General features: G+C 34.2%; 1 protein-coding gene across 2 annotated transcripts in view; it reads right to left on the bottom strand.

The window, feature by feature from the left end:
- The window catches only part of LOC128993856 (constitutive coactivator of PPAR-gamma-like protein 1 homolog), a 36,377-nt gene that overhangs the window by 4,209 nt on the left and 16,726 nt on the right, over positions 1–15,442 (bottom strand). The window contains exons 7-20 of one of the 2 annotated variants that reach the window (XM_054417915.1): positions 15,022–15,131; positions 11,567–11,812; positions 10,712–10,855; positions 9,674–9,833; positions 8,953–9,082; positions 8,653–8,778; positions 8,236–8,350; positions 6,830–7,133; positions 4,936–5,198; positions 4,298–4,411; positions 3,952–4,049; positions 3,165–3,257; positions 2,405–2,475; positions 1,400–1,496 (exon numbers count right to left, since the gene is read on the bottom strand). In XM_054417915.1, coding sequence (XP_054273890.1) covers positions 1,411–1,496; positions 2,405–2,475; positions 3,165–3,257; positions 3,952–4,049; positions 4,298–4,411; positions 4,936–5,198; positions 6,830–7,133; positions 8,236–8,350; positions 8,653–8,778; positions 8,953–9,082; positions 9,674–9,833; positions 10,712–10,855; positions 11,567–11,812; positions 15,022–15,131 — 2,060 coding nt within the window. In that variant the 3' untranslated portion in view covers positions 1,400–1,410. The remainder of the gene's footprint in view (positions 1–1,399; positions 1,497–2,404; positions 2,476–3,164; positions 3,258–3,951; positions 4,050–4,297; positions 4,412–4,935; positions 5,199–6,829; positions 7,134–8,235; positions 8,351–8,652; positions 8,779–8,952; positions 9,083–9,673; positions 9,834–10,711; positions 10,856–11,566; positions 11,813–15,021; positions 15,132–15,442) is intronic. The other variant, XM_054417916.1, reaches the window with a different exon arrangement.

Raw genomic sequence — 15,442 nt, 5'->3', positions numbered from 1 at the left:
TTATCGATTTGGTGGCTATACATAGTAGGCATACAGTATTTACACAATAATAGGTTTTACAAAAGCAAGCTTTGAGAATGTTGTTTGTAGGCTGACGGGCAATTACAATCATTGTAGCATTTGATGTAGGGTACCATAACCTGTTACTGTCTGAAGTCCAGGGGCCAGAAACATGAATTTTTATTCAGTTTTTATTATTCAACAATAATAATTTAGTATAAACGCCAATGAAATTTTTTGTACCTGTATAAACTAAGTTTAACCATAAACTAAGACCACCACTGGGACCTTGGCTAAGATGGCAGGACCATGTGCGGAGAGATAACGGCAGAGACAGAATGGATGGAAGACAGAGGGCGACTTGTTGTTGGTGTGGCCAAAAACCTACTGAGGTTTGAGTGGCCACATAGGTAAGGAAAGGTATAAACCAAGCTAACAAAAAATGTATGTCAAGAACACCAGATTCAATACATTAACAATTAGTTGTGTATGCACAGTACTGTCTATATTATACAGCAATGAAGTAATTGAGGTTAAATGTGAATTTCAAATTATCTTACTTGCATCTGTGAACGTCCATGTCTGTTAAGTTGGCCTTTTTACAACTCTTCCTATTCATCAATCAACCTTCAGTCTCATACTTTTACCAGTTTAAAACAAATGCTTCATAACATGTTATTTTTTTTATAATTCCACATTTCCTTTAAATTTTTCCTATCCTGTCATCATCAACTACCTTGACCACTTTTCTTTTTTTCCACCGTCTGTAAACATTTTACATTCACGCGTAGCTTATGCGTGATGTTTGACGGTTACAAATAATCCCCATAACTGGCAGACTAAACAGTACTAGCCAAACAAAAAATTACTCACTACACTAAAGAATAAAAAGTCGGCTGTTGTGATTCTAAGAAATCGCATATACAGTATTGAAATTAGGTAGGCCTGTCAATTTATTACATTGACTGTAGCTTATTGTTATTCTTGTCTACGTAGTATAATGTACACTAGGCCTAATACAATCGTAATAACGTATCTATTGAATCACTTAGCATAATAGCTTCTTATTTGCATTAACAAAATTGAAAACAAGTTGGAGGTCGTTTTTACAGGATATCTTTTCAAGAAAAGTAATTTTGTTTCTAACTTAGTTTGTAAAATATTGTTGCAGAATGACAAAAAATATAGTTCATCACAAAGGCAAAAAGTGTCTTTTCAACCCTCACTTATTTTTGAGCTTGGAAAAGAATCACTTTACGCTTTAGTGATACGATATTTTATTCTTATTGAATGTTCATGTTATTAAAATTTGGTTATGCAAACAACATTTCATATTTGATTTGTCATGTTAATTTTAGGATTATTTTGTTTTGTTTATGGGTGATCTAAATATACTTACTGAATGACTATTTAGTTGTCGCCTTTGGCAGCAGCCAAGATCTCCTTGACTCCCATTGGCCCATCACCTTCGCCATTGAGACCGCTCAGAATGTCAACTGTAAGTATTTAATTCTCTTAACATACACAAACTTTGTTATCCATCTATCTAAATACTTGATGCAATGAGTGTTTTCTCTGTAACGTCCTCTTTTTGCCTGACCTACTTAACCGATATTTAGGACGAATGTGTCATTTTAAAGCTTATGATCTACTGGATGGGCGAATGTTAATTAAAAAGGTTACCTCCTATAGGGCTTCGCCTGCAATTTATCTCTAGAGATCGTGTTTAAAGGCTGCTGACTACCTTTCTCACAGTTAAAAAAATATATATTAACTTACCAGCTCATTAACCTCAGTTGAATATTTAACCACAACCAGATCGAAGCAAGAAGCGAAACAGTTTATGAAAATGGGTTTTAAAAACTATTGTAGGTGTTGTTGATTATTGTTAGCGGATTTATGTAAGAAAACCCCACTTTATGATGTGGATCTACATTCGACATGTACATTAGTAGTTGTATTATACTGATCTCATCTAACTGTTTTGAGTGTTTAATTTTGTTCAGTTATGAAGTAAGGTTAAAAGTTAAAAATGTCCTTTGAAGATAAAAGTTAAATATGTCGTTTAAAGATAAAAGTTAAATAACTGCATTACTTGCTATGTACCAGAGGCAGAGTTTGAATCTTATTAAAAAGAGCAATTTGTGTCCTCTCGTTTTATTTAATAAGTTTAATTTTGAAATACCAGGACAGCACTGGTTTTTAAAAAAGCTTTGTGTAGAATTTTTATGAGTATCATGTTGAAAGTCTAAACAGATCAATTTAAAGTTTCTAACACAGAGAGGATCTTTGATTTTCAAAAATAATTCAAATCATTATCCTTGGCAAAATTAAATCCAAGTACAACAAAAAATTAGACAGTTTTTTTCCTTTAAGGAACAATGGTACTGGTAACTGAACATACCATGGTCAGAAGCATCCTCGAACTGAGCGGAGGAAGCGTCACCTGCTCCTCCATTGATCATTGGCTCGGTCCTGCAAAAATATACAATTTCAAACAACTTTGATACCAACATCATGATCATACACGCAATCAGGAATTTACTTTTAATAGAATTAATTAATAGGAGTATTTGAAACGCTCTAATTTACAACGAAAGCGAAAATTGAATGAAATATTCACAGCCACTACCTTCGACAAAGGTAGATAAGCAGGTATTAATATTCTGAATAATAGATGTATAAACTTAATTTTTGTAATGTGCCAGAATGTTTTCCCTCATTCAGGTTAATCTACGACAAATAAATGTTAGTACCTGACCTTAGAAAGCTCTAACCTAAATGTGTTTAGTTTTCCGAATTCAAATGTTAATAAATAGGTATATTACTTTTATAACATGAGAGCATAAAGACTCTCAAAATATTAATAGGCCTACAGCAAAATGTATAAAAAAAAATAATAATAAAAGAAAGAGGGGAAAGAGGACCAATTTGAATCAAATCATTGAAATAAATTATCTTTCATCAAACTTTAACTCTTATCCTTCTATGACAGAATAATAAATATCAAATCATTCAATGTTGAACTAATTAAATAAAGATTTAAGTCCTCAGTAGAAAAAACATTTTTCTTTTAAAGACTGTTGTACAACAAAACAGCAACAATGGCATCTCTTTTAGTTCTTCCATTGAGATTATTTACCAATAGTAAAAAGAATACTTACCCGGACAGTAAGCTGCCGACAGTCTTCTTTTCATCTTTGTTCATCAATATTTTCTTCTGTTTGTCATCAATGTCAGAAGCGAACACAGTTTCACTGCACAAAATACACCAAATTCTAAGATAAACTGACTATTGAACACCATTGAAGACACCAAACAAAATTGATCAGACATTATACATAAGAAAGTTCGTTAAATGCTTTGACTCTTAACAGCTTCAAATATTTTGTTGTCCATAGTGGCAACAACAATGTTCTATTTAAAATTTAAGTTAAAAAAGGTTTCATGATTGATCTGATGAAAAAGTAAGACTAGATAGTGCCGATACTATTTGTGACTTTAAATTGAACCCAGGTACAATTACTATTTCTCAGCCAAGATTCAATTTTTTTCAGCCAAGGAAAATATAATAGAGAATCACCTATATAAAGTTAATTTTGCAAAATAAAGTTAGTAGCTAATAATATATATATATTTATATCTATATCTAAAAGAGGAACTATGTATGTATAGGCCTATGTATAGCCTATACGTTAAAATCTCTTTTACTTCAAATGTAACTGAAGTAACAATAGCTAGGCCTCCTAGTCAACAAAGTTATCCAGTTAATAGTCCAAATTCAGTTCTAGTAACAATTAAGACCAATTGAATCTTAAGCCAGAAAAATAAATTAAAATCTAATGATCAATATCAGCTGGAATTAATCGTTGACATTTATAAATCTTGAAACTTGTCCTTATAATTGAAACTGAGATATGAAAGAATTTTTGCTGTAGAGCAAAAACTTACCCAGTTCCTGGGAGGACGACTGACATTCCACGACCTTTGGTAGTTTTCTTGAGAGGCTCTTTTCTGCCACCAGGTGGTGGGATAAGACGCTTCTTGGTCTGTAACAAATGGTCAACATTGGTGATCAAGTAGTTGCTGAAAGATAAATTGTGAGTTTATAACTCGGGTTGTGTTTTGATAAACTCATAGAAATTAATTGAAAACTAATAAAAGGGTAAAATATGAAACAGTACAAATTTGATGGTTATGGTTACACTACAAAAAGGCCTATATTTTAAAACTTTACTTGAGTTTAAATTACATATTTTTCTTAAAACTAGGCCTATAACAATTATGAAACAATTACCGGTGGACGGAAACCACGTCCCTTGCCCTTGAGTGGACTGCGAGGATTGAAGGTGGGTCGGTTGTTTCCTCGATACATTGAGTTGCCATAACCACCAACACCGACTGATGTTACCTGATAAATAAAACAGAAAAATAATCTCAAAATCTTGATTAACACACAAATAATGCAATAAAGTTGGTACAACTGATTATTAAGGATTCGTTTGGTCTCTGGAAAAGAGGATGAACATATTCATTTTCGCTCAAAAAATAAAAATTTAGAATATAGGGACAGCAGCTCGCTTACCTAAAAAAAAAAATGCAGGTAGGCTATATTACCAAGGGGCAATGACTACTCCTGGGAACTTGACAAGTATGGAAGGGAGTTGGCCAAAAGAGCTATTTTTTGCCTCAGTGTAATTTTTGTGAAATTTTTCTAATTTTAAGCACGCTTCTATCCCTATTTAAAAAATCACAATCCTAGCCTAGAGAATAAAAAAAAGTGCAAGCAGATAATTTATTCTCTTTAATCTTATAAAATCCAAGTATTCTATGTTTAGGCCTACCCTTAAAATAAAATATGAACTATCCTGTAGCTGATTATTTGGCAAAATTTGTAACAAGGAGAGATTTATGTGTACTAAAATTGTATCTGACCTGTGGCTGAACCATGACGGATCTGCCGGCATTAAGGTGAGCCAGTCCGTAGTTGGGACCCCAGGAGCCGACGACCACGCCAGCAATTTCCAGCCGGCCGCCCTGGTTGGTGGGGATGGCACGACGTGGCATACCTCGCATTGACATACCCCCTCGTAGCAGTTGCCCACGACCAGATGTAGGGTGGTTGTTACTCAGCATGCCGTGGGGCACCATTGGAGGTGGTGGAGGGCCCATACCAGGGTGAACTCTAGGTCCTGGACCTGTGTACAACAAACCAGGATTTTAAAAGACACCGAAATCACAGAAAGTGTATAGGCTACATAAAACAAAATTACAATTAAAATTATCCTGCAAAGTTCCATAAACATTAAAATTTTCAAAAAAGTGGGAGAGTCTTCTCAATAGACCTATAACAGATTTTTGTACAAGTAGGCCTACGACATTTAAATATTTTAGGGAAACTGAGTTTGTGAACCACAAAAAAGAACCTTTCTTCATTTTTATACGTGAACATGTCCCGCAATTACAACGAAGTGGTGAACATAACCAGCAGTTACACAGGCATTATAGTTTCATGGGTTTTCAGTGCTATAATGAACATATCCTGCGCAACACCAAAATCATGAACATATCCTGCGCAACACCAAAATCGTGAACATCTTGTGCAGTCATGGAGACATCTTAACAGTCACCTACCATTGTAGCAACATCTCAAACAAAAAAATGTCCGTCCCGAGAAAACCCTAAATTACATGTTATCCAGTCCTGAAGATTGGGAATACATTATTCCTGAAAATTTCCCAAAACCTGCCCATCCCTAATTTGTATTAAGTAAGGTTAGTCAAAACATTTAAAGTTCTAGCAAATGTTAGTATTGTCAATATTAATTTAGGAGCATCACAATGTATAAAGGAGGTATTGAATATTGATGACACAGGCTTATGAGTATGCCTAGAAACTTCAGGTACCGTAGGACCTACAGTTCTAATTAGGGATGGTCAAGTCTCGAAATTTCGGAAAATTTTCGGGAAATTTTTACTCTCGTTACACGAGACGAGATTTTTTATTTTTTGGCCGAGATTTTTATGAAGACGAGAATAAAAAAAAAAAAAAAAAAATTAAAAACTCCTGCAGAAAGTCAATGCAATACCCGCAATACAGGAGCGTGTTGTAGTTGCGTTTCCTTTGCGAAGGCGTTCTTATTGAATTAATTCTTTAAATGTAAATATTACTTTAATTATTTTAATAATATTACTTTAATAACATTTGAGAAGTTTTGTTAAGTGTAAGCAGTGTGAGGAATGTTTTATTACTATAAAAAGTCAATACAAGTAACTATTTTATAAAAATTAATATTGCTTTTATTTTATGATTTATTTTATTTTAGGATAAGTTGAACTCTATCCTAACTGATATCACTATGTTTCCTAATCGTAGGCATTTTTAATAAGTTAGGCGTGATTAATAAAAAAATGTTATGCTGATGTTTTTTAATAAAAGATTATAAATATTCTTGCCTATTATCATTTTTTTTGTATTTAAACAGTCATCTAACAATGTTACAAAATCAGGTAAAAATTTTGAACGTGCATTTCTTGTTGTGTATGAGAAGGGAAATCCCGTCTCGATCTCGTCTAGAAATTTTATGAGAAATAAAAAATCTCGTCTCGTCTCAAACTAAAAATCCAATCTCGTCCATCCCTAGTTCTAATGATTTGTACAGAATCTAGAGTTATCAACTGTTTACAAAACAATTAAGTAACTCAATAAGGAATGTTAACCAAATTATTTAAGAAAATACTCTTAAAGCTTTGTGAATTTGTGTTCCAAATTAACAACTTGATTGATTGAAAACAGACCAAACTTTTAAGCTCAGCGGATAGTGATTTACCTTGGATCACAACAGGCATCGGAGGACGAGCAAACTGGACATTCAATCCTTCCAAGATGGCTTGACGCATTCTCTCCACTTTCATGACCATGCGGACACGATGGTTGCACAGTTCCATGATGTTCTTGACTACCGAGGCTCTGGACAGCTGGTGGTGGAACAGCTTCCCATCAAAGAACAGCCAAGGACAGCACATGAGCCATGGTACAGGGGCTCCACATGCGTCATTGACCAGGAGTGCTGTCTCTACACCTTGCATAAACATGGTGGCCAGCTGCACCCCACGGCTGCTCACTACTGGTAACTGTAACACAACAGATTGATAATAATATCAACTCTAACTAATTAATTTAATTTAACTAATTAATTTGACTAATTAATTAACTAGTAGAAAAAGGAGGATAGCAGCTAGCTTACCTTGAAAGTGTGGGTAGGCCATAGAACAAGTAGAAAAATATTTTGCAGTTTGCTCACAATATTTCGTCCCCTAAGGGACTTTGTCAAGTGTAGAGAGAGTTTATAAATTACAAGATCATCTTGTAATTTATAAACTCTCTCTACACTTGACAAAGTCCCTTAGGGGACAAATATTGTGTGCAAAATATTTTTCTACTTGTTCTATGGCCTACCCACACTTTCAAGGTAAGTTAGCTGCTATCCTCCTTTTTCTACAATTTAAAATCCTGGCCTAGAGCCTTTCCTTAAACAAAACTAATTAATTAACTAGTTTTTTTTTTTTTTTTTCAAAAAAGTCATCCCGAACAAGGCCAATGGTGTAGACCTAACAAGTAAATAATGATAGATAGTGCTGCAGTAGCCTATTCCATGTGGCAATAACTTTTCATATAGGTGAACAAGCATTTTAAACTTTTAACTCCATAAACTCCCAACACGATGATATGGCCAAGCTCAAAGATCCTGCTGATTCACGACAACTCCTGCCCCTACACAGCAAATGTCATTTGTGAAGTTCTTCAATCTATGGGAGTTGTTTCCCCCGTTTCCAACACACAGTCGCGAACCTAGCACCGCGAGACTTCAAACTTATTCCCGGCAATGAAGAAGTGGCTGGCAACGCAGCCTTTTGATGACGACGCACTGCTGCAAGAAGATGTAACCAACTGGTTGATGGTACAGGCTACCGAATTTAACAATGGAGGAATTCTCATGCTCGTTCATCGCTACGATAAGTGCCTTAATTTGAACAGTGCCTCATAGGCCTATGTAGAAAATTAGTAGGCTATTTAAGTGTGGCTTTCATCTAGGTGTATAATACAATTTTGTTCTAAGACTTTGTTTATCCTTAATTCTAAAACGTAATCTACTTTTGGCTTTTTGGATAGCCCTGTAGAATTGATAACAATAGGCCTACCCAACAATTTTCCAAATATTGTGACAACACATACCTGCAGCTCCTGGTTGATTTCAGCATTCATAAGTTCAGGCATGATGGCAGTGGTTATAAAGGCATCCAGTTCTGGTTTTCTTAAGACCTTTTTCTCAGGGAATGACATCATGTATCTATTAAAGGGAGAAAGGAATTATTATTGGCTTCACTCATTTCACATATTTTTAAATATAGTAGGCCTACATGAATATATTGTATTCAATTTACAGGTTCAGTTGTTTTATTAAGGTATATGAAAATGTATGGTGTTCAGTAAAGTAACTCAGTCTCAGATATTTTGTACAGAAGTTAATCCTAAATAATCTCAAGAAAGTTAAGAACTAGACACATGCTTTTTTAGTTGCCTACAAAATATATGGGTCCAGATAATAGGAAAACCACAATGTGAGAATAAATTGTTATCTAGATGATTTACCTGAGTACAGTGGCCATGATGAGCACATGTTGTGGGACGTAGTCAGGGTTGAGCATCAAGGCAGTGTCAGAGCGCATGCAAGTCAGGAAAGCTCTGAGTCTTCTACGTTTGTCATCAATGGTTGTGCTAAACATACATTTTATAATTAATAAATCTCATTAAATGTTTATCGATCCACAGTCAGATATTTTTGAGGTAACATACTTAGCCTACTACATTAAAAAATATCTGAGGTCATAATTATGGTTCAGATATGTCTTGTCTATATTAACATCTTGTGATTATATGGTTGATATTTACCCAAACCACAGCCTCTGGATGGTAGGGACGCCCCATCCTATTTGTTCAGCAGGTACAATATCAGCTCGCTGGTACTGGTTGCTCTTGGTCCAGATCCACTCCTTGATTCTTACATCTGGCGGTTTGGAATCTAAAATCATTACAAATAATATTAAACCATATGAGTAAAACGGTAAAACATAAAAATAATACTAAGAAATTAAAAACAAGAAAGTAGGCTATTCAAGTCCAGTAATTTAATTTATGATTGAGTTTCACAACTAATAGAAGTAAAATAGCTGCAAAGTAAAATTCTGAGAAAAATAAAAATTGCCAGCAGCTCAAACACATATATTTTTACCACAGCGTTAGGCTAATATACAAATAAACCTGACTTATCACAAACTTGTTTTGAGCGGCACTGAGCAAAAAACAGCAATAAGATGCCCTTAAGAACTTTTGATCCTGTGATCGCAGCAATACTGAGAAGATTTCCTGCTATCATGGATCCACGGTTGTGACGCAATTGAGGATGCTTCTACGATTGCAAGGAAATCTTGAAAATATCCTGAGATCACAGCAAAATCTTAAACACCTCTCAGTCGTGGAAACATCATTATCGTCACGAATTAGTGCATAGCAACTAAAAACCGAAATCAATATTTTCCATCATTATTCATTATTTTTAAACCCACCATTGGATAGGCCAGTAGTAATCGTACTGTGTGGTTATTACAATCACCTGGTTTGCTATCCTTGCTCCTTGTGGCCATGTAAGTGTGGTGGTGCAGGTTGAACAGAATTGCGTACACCATCTGGCGCACGGGTCGGTAGAAGTGGTGGATGCTTGGAATCTCTTTGTGGCTTTCATCTTCCATTACGACTGGTAATTTTATTTCACCCTGAACAAAAATCAAATTTAATTTGTTAACTGACTGGACGCAAAAAAGAGGTAGCCTAAAATGTTTGATAGAGCCAAAGATGTTCAAGCCTTGACCTTTTTGAGCTGAGCTTTTGTATATAATGTGACATAATTCCCATGTCCCATAATTCTCTTTTAAAAAAATCTGTTTGTTTTAAGTAAGTTACATACAAACATGAAGAAGCAATAAACAGTTAAAAATAAATGTCACTGGAATTTTTTTTCTTTTTTTTTTGAATACTGTATTTTACTTTTGTCTCAAGTCAACATTCTTTGAAATTAGTGTATTCATGCACTTAATTACTAAATACAAATAAATGTAAACCTTAATAGTATCATCGTCACAAGTAATCGCAGCTAGATTGTGAATTATAGTGCTTTCTGCAATTGTATTGGGAAAATAAAAACACAACTCTAGTTCAATTTTCTTACTTCACATGGTACTTTTTTCACTTGAGAATTTTAACTAGGCCTGGCTTGAAAATCGAGTTGCCAGCATGTCTTCGTTTATTTTAAAACATAATGAATGATCAATTGTCCTAGCTTCAATCACCCGAATCGCCGACAGCAAGGATTACCTCTAGGAGAAAAAAATAAATAGCCTAGGTCAACCAAAAGAAAATTAACTTCATGTCCGTTTTTTTTCTTTGTAGATTATGGGAACCCCTTGCATATTTTAATGAGTGCCATATATGTCCGTCATTTATCATTCGGATTATTTTAATGTGTGCCATATACGTCCATCATTCAAATTAAGTCAACAGTAAGACTGTTTGTTTATTTAAACAACTATTTACCTGAAATATAGTGATGGGGTCCGGTCTTATTGATCCGGTTAGTTAAGAGTTCTAAACTGACCTGGGTGAGTATCTGGTAGATGCAAGGTGACATGAGTCCCTTGTTGTGTCGCTCACTCACAGTCCTCATCACTTCTGGAGGAACAGCTGGCAACTCGATGACTACCTTGTCTGTCTTCCTGCTGTCATCAGACTTGCTGGACTTCTGAAATTATAGTTCATCATACACTGTTAAAAAAACAAATTTGATTGTGAACAATTTAATTGTGTAGAGGAAGATTTTTTTTAGGATAGCAGATTTTAGTCCCAAACTGACTAAAGAAACAATAAACTTAAAACTTAGACAAAACATTTGAATATTTTACTGTCACTGAAAGAATTTTTAACTAAGGAAGGTATGAGTTGGTGAGATTTATGAAGACGGGAGAGTTAAAAATACTGTCAGTGACAAGTGAAATATTCTAATGTTTTGTGTATACTGTAGTGCAAAGTTTAGTGTTTCTTGTGCCAGTTTGGACTCTTTCACATTCAGTTAGCCGTTTGATAAAAATTCTTGACCAATGTGCTCTCTGTTACAGCCTTAAAAAAAGATTTATACTTGTTGTGTCAGCTTGACTAGATACATTTTCCTTGGTTTGTTTTCCTACTGTGGTGTGTTAAATTTTACTGGAAGTAGATTGTTAAATAAATAACATGGTATCAATCACGCAAAAAAATAAATAACAAAAACATTACATTAGATTGTAGTTGAGACTTTTTTAGTGACCTACATTAACAAATTTGTACCGACTGGCTTTTTGAACATAACCGTCATGATTTGGAAATCTAGCACCATCCACAAACCTCGACACCAGCCAGTCAACACCAACCCACAACCCATAACATACAATACCAATAGGCTACTGCAATCAGTTACCTGTTTAACCTTCTTCACTTCCGGGGTGAGCCTGGCTGGTGACGTGGCATTAGATGAACTGCTAGAACTACTAGAGCTGAGGAGCAAGCTTTGCCGGCCGTTGGCACTGCTTCCGTTCAGCGGAGGGATTTCGGGATCGCACAATTCAAGTTCTTGGTTCTCTTTCAGAATTGGTTCATCGATAATTATTTCGGGTCGTACGTTCAAAACAGCCGTGGCCTCCTTGTACCTCGTTAAACTGTCAAGCTGCAACACCAAGCATTTATAAACAAATTGTCAATAGCCATAGTTAGTGATAGGCCTACACTAAAATATACAATAAGTAATTATTCAAATTCATCTTAAGAATATTCACAACGTATAATAAAGTTAATTAAATAAACCAGATATTAAAATTGACGATGATAAGAAAATATCATTTTGATAGAAACAATTTCAATTTAGACACATTAGGCCTAAAGATGTTTGGTATGCATATTGCAATATTTTGTGACGAGAGATACAAACATAGAAGACGAAACTAAAATATAATAAGCAATATGCAAATTAATCAAAATCATCTAGAACTGAACAAGATTCATATCCTTCTTCGTTTGTTCCGCATAATGCAAAGTGTGTAAAAAGTTTTTCCAGATTCACGATCAAATTTTTAGCTGTAAACTACAATCAGCTCCAGATAAACCGTTATCAAATTAACCGAAGCACGTTAAATAAAATAAGTATAATTAAATGCAGACGGTCGGTCATCATTCGAAACTCAATATTTTTGAAAGTCAATATTTTTGAAACTGTTAATAAATTTGTAATATCTATATTAAATTTGGTTGGCATTTTAATAAGTTATAGCTTGAGCTATTAAAAAAACCAAGTGTTTTAATTTTTTTAGTTTCAATTAATTGCTCAAAGATAACCGATATCATGAAAACATGACAAGAACTTTTTTTATTGAGTATTTAAAATTGTTCCACCAATCGTAAAGACTGAATAACAAATAGCTGATAAATCACGCTTTTCAGGTGAGGTGAACCCTACCAGGAATTGTTTTTTTTTGTTTTTGTTTATCTGAAATGTAGGCCTAGTTGTGAACCTGTCCAAAAGGTTTTTATGTTCTAAAAATTTTTATTTACTAGGGGTCTGCGGGTCCCCGATTTTTTCGGGTCGGGTCGGGCCAGCGGAAGGCCCGAGAGACCGGGTCGGGTCAGAGATTTGTTCGGGCCAAGATCGGGTTGGGCCTAAACAAATTATTATTATTTTCAAAGTTATAATAAGTAATTTTCAAAGAAACACTCTTATATATATTATTACAGAGGAATTAAAATGTTAAAATTAGAATTAAATATTAAGTTTGCTCACGTTTAAGAACAAAGACACAACAGAGCAATTGCCTTACTGTCACTAGCCAGAGCCAGTCGTCTACTGACAAAACAAAAGCCGTGACTCAACAGTGCAAAGAAAACGAAGTCAAAAGAAAGACTATTTATCCAGAGGTCCCATTTTAATTATTTATTGTTTATTCCATACCTAGTTTAAAATATATTTTAGTATTTTATTTACATAATAAATTATAAACAAAAGAAATATCTGATGTAGTGTACAGATCTGTATCTTGTTCTTTTATTTTCCTATTGTCCTTTTTGTCATTCAGTAACAAAACAAAACAACACTTCTGATCGTCTGGTTAGGCATTGTATGGTCACTATTTCATTTTTTTTTTTTTAAGTATCAAGTATCAGCAAGTCTACAAAGAGGTTAGGCCTAAATATTTTATAATTTTATTTTATGAAAGTTTTCATCAGTAAAATTATTTTTTTCTTAGGTTAGATAGAGTTTCAAAAGAGATATTTCTAAGATCCAATACAATATTTACAAGACACAAACTACCATGAATTATAATTTCTTTATAAATTATCTGTAACAGTTTTATATTTTTGAATAAAGAAAATATATCTTTTTGTCTCTACTTCCTTGTTTCGTTACTTGCATTTTGTCAGCAATTGGAACGACTAGGTGGTGTAATAGGGGCGGGGAGGGGGAGGGTCTATGACCTTGAGTGTCCCCGGGCCTGGCTCGGGTTGTGTAAGAGGGGAGGGGAGGGGAGGGGGAGGGTCTGTAACCTTGAGTGTCCCCGGGCCCGGCTGTGAGTGATTCATGGTTTTTTGTTTACATTCTACTACCCTTCCTTCCGAGAAAAAGACCCTACGGTTTCAAAAACATTGACTTACAGTATAAAAACATTGAGTTGTGTTGCTAATTAGGGCACTATAATGTCTCTGCTGTCTGCTTATGTTGCCAAATTAGCATTTAACTTTCTTTTCTCTTGATTTAATATAATTTTCTATATATTAAGAGTTCCTTTTTGGGTACCTAATAATTGTGATATTGTTTGACTTGAGTTTATGGATTTTTAATTCTTTTCATTTATTAGCTAAAATCAGTTGTTTTAGGATCTCTTGCAATACCTATAACTGTGCCTATAACTGTGTATCTATAACTGTGTACCTATGACATGATATGCAATTTTTACAGTCTTTACTATAACTATACCATAAACAATGTATGTGTGCTATTTTTACTGTTTTAGAGTTTTATAGTAAATTAGTTTACACAATATCTTTTCTTCAATGAGTTCTCCACTTGTCATGTTGCTTAGTCTATTACTATTTTAGGCCCTATAAAAAATAATTCCTATGTAAAGCTGTAGGCCTACTAATGCCAATAATAGATAATTCTTTATTTATGATGATGTAACTAATAATGCTATTGTAAGTGTGAGGTTTTTGTACTTAGGAGGTTAGGAGGCAGGGAATGAATTATTCATATTGCATGGTGGAAACATAGAATTTTTATTTTCTTTCTTCTTGCTTGCAGTCTTGAAGCCAGTCCACAGGACCTAAACTTGTGATAAGGTTAATTGATTTGTTTATGATCCTTTTATATTAAGTTCCATTACAAACTTGTTAGAATATAGCTGTTTAGATATTTCAACAGTTATGAAAATGGGAAAGAATGGCTTGATAAAAAAAATTATTTTCTTCTTTCTTGCAGTTGAGGCAACTTCTAAGCTGTAAATAAGTTATGAACATGAAATAATATACATAAATACATTTTTTCCCATATGTTATTTTCAAGTAATATTAAAAACACAGATAGGAGTTAAAAAAATATAAAAAATCCGGTAATTAATAATTTTTGGCCCGACCCGATTTTGGCCCGAAACCCGAGGACCAAAATTATCGGCCCGACCCGACCCGACCCGAACCAAAAAAGTCTGACCCGCAGACCCCTATTATTTACACATGTTGAAGTCCTGAAATAATGTTAATTACCAAGACTTTAGCTCTGGAGTTTACTAAATTACAAGTTAATGATGTAATCCAAATAGTTTCTGATATCAATATTACAACGATTTTGAATAGGCCTACTTACAATACAGAAGCTCATGTAAGAAGGCCTACCTCACTCTCAGCTGTTTCTGAGGCAAGTTTTGAAGTATCCAAATCAGGTTCTTGTTCCTCGATGCTATTCACTCCATCAATCTTGGATTTGTTTCCTCGAACCCTTTTGACTGTAATAAGAAAATAGAATTTACTTTCCATAAAATGTATACACCTACCGATTTCTAGCCCTACAGTGTCGTTTTCAGTTTCAAAAACCAAAATTCTTTTTAGGAAAAAAACAAAAGAATTGTATAATGATTTTAGATGTTGCAAGAGAAGCTTGAATAACCCTAAAATCATAAATAAAATAAACCATAATGTACTTTTAAATTAACAAAATGTACCTATATTAATAAATACGGTATACAGCTTTTTTGTACATTCTTTTACACTATCTACAACTTTTGCTCTCCCGCATCATTAACCAGGCATACTATGA

The sequence above is a fragment of the Macrosteles quadrilineatus genome, unplaced genomic scaffold, assembly GCF_028750875.1.
Source record: "Macrosteles quadrilineatus isolate MER2022 unplaced genomic scaffold, UCM_ALF_1.0 Scaffold_5__1_contigs__length_97177068, whole genome shotgun sequence".
Taxonomy (NCBI): Eukaryota; Metazoa; Arthropoda; class Insecta; order Hemiptera; family Cicadellidae; genus Macrosteles; species Macrosteles quadrilineatus.
The sequence above is the reverse complement of the archived record's forward strand: the minus strand, read 5'-3'. Positions and strand labels throughout refer to the sequence as shown.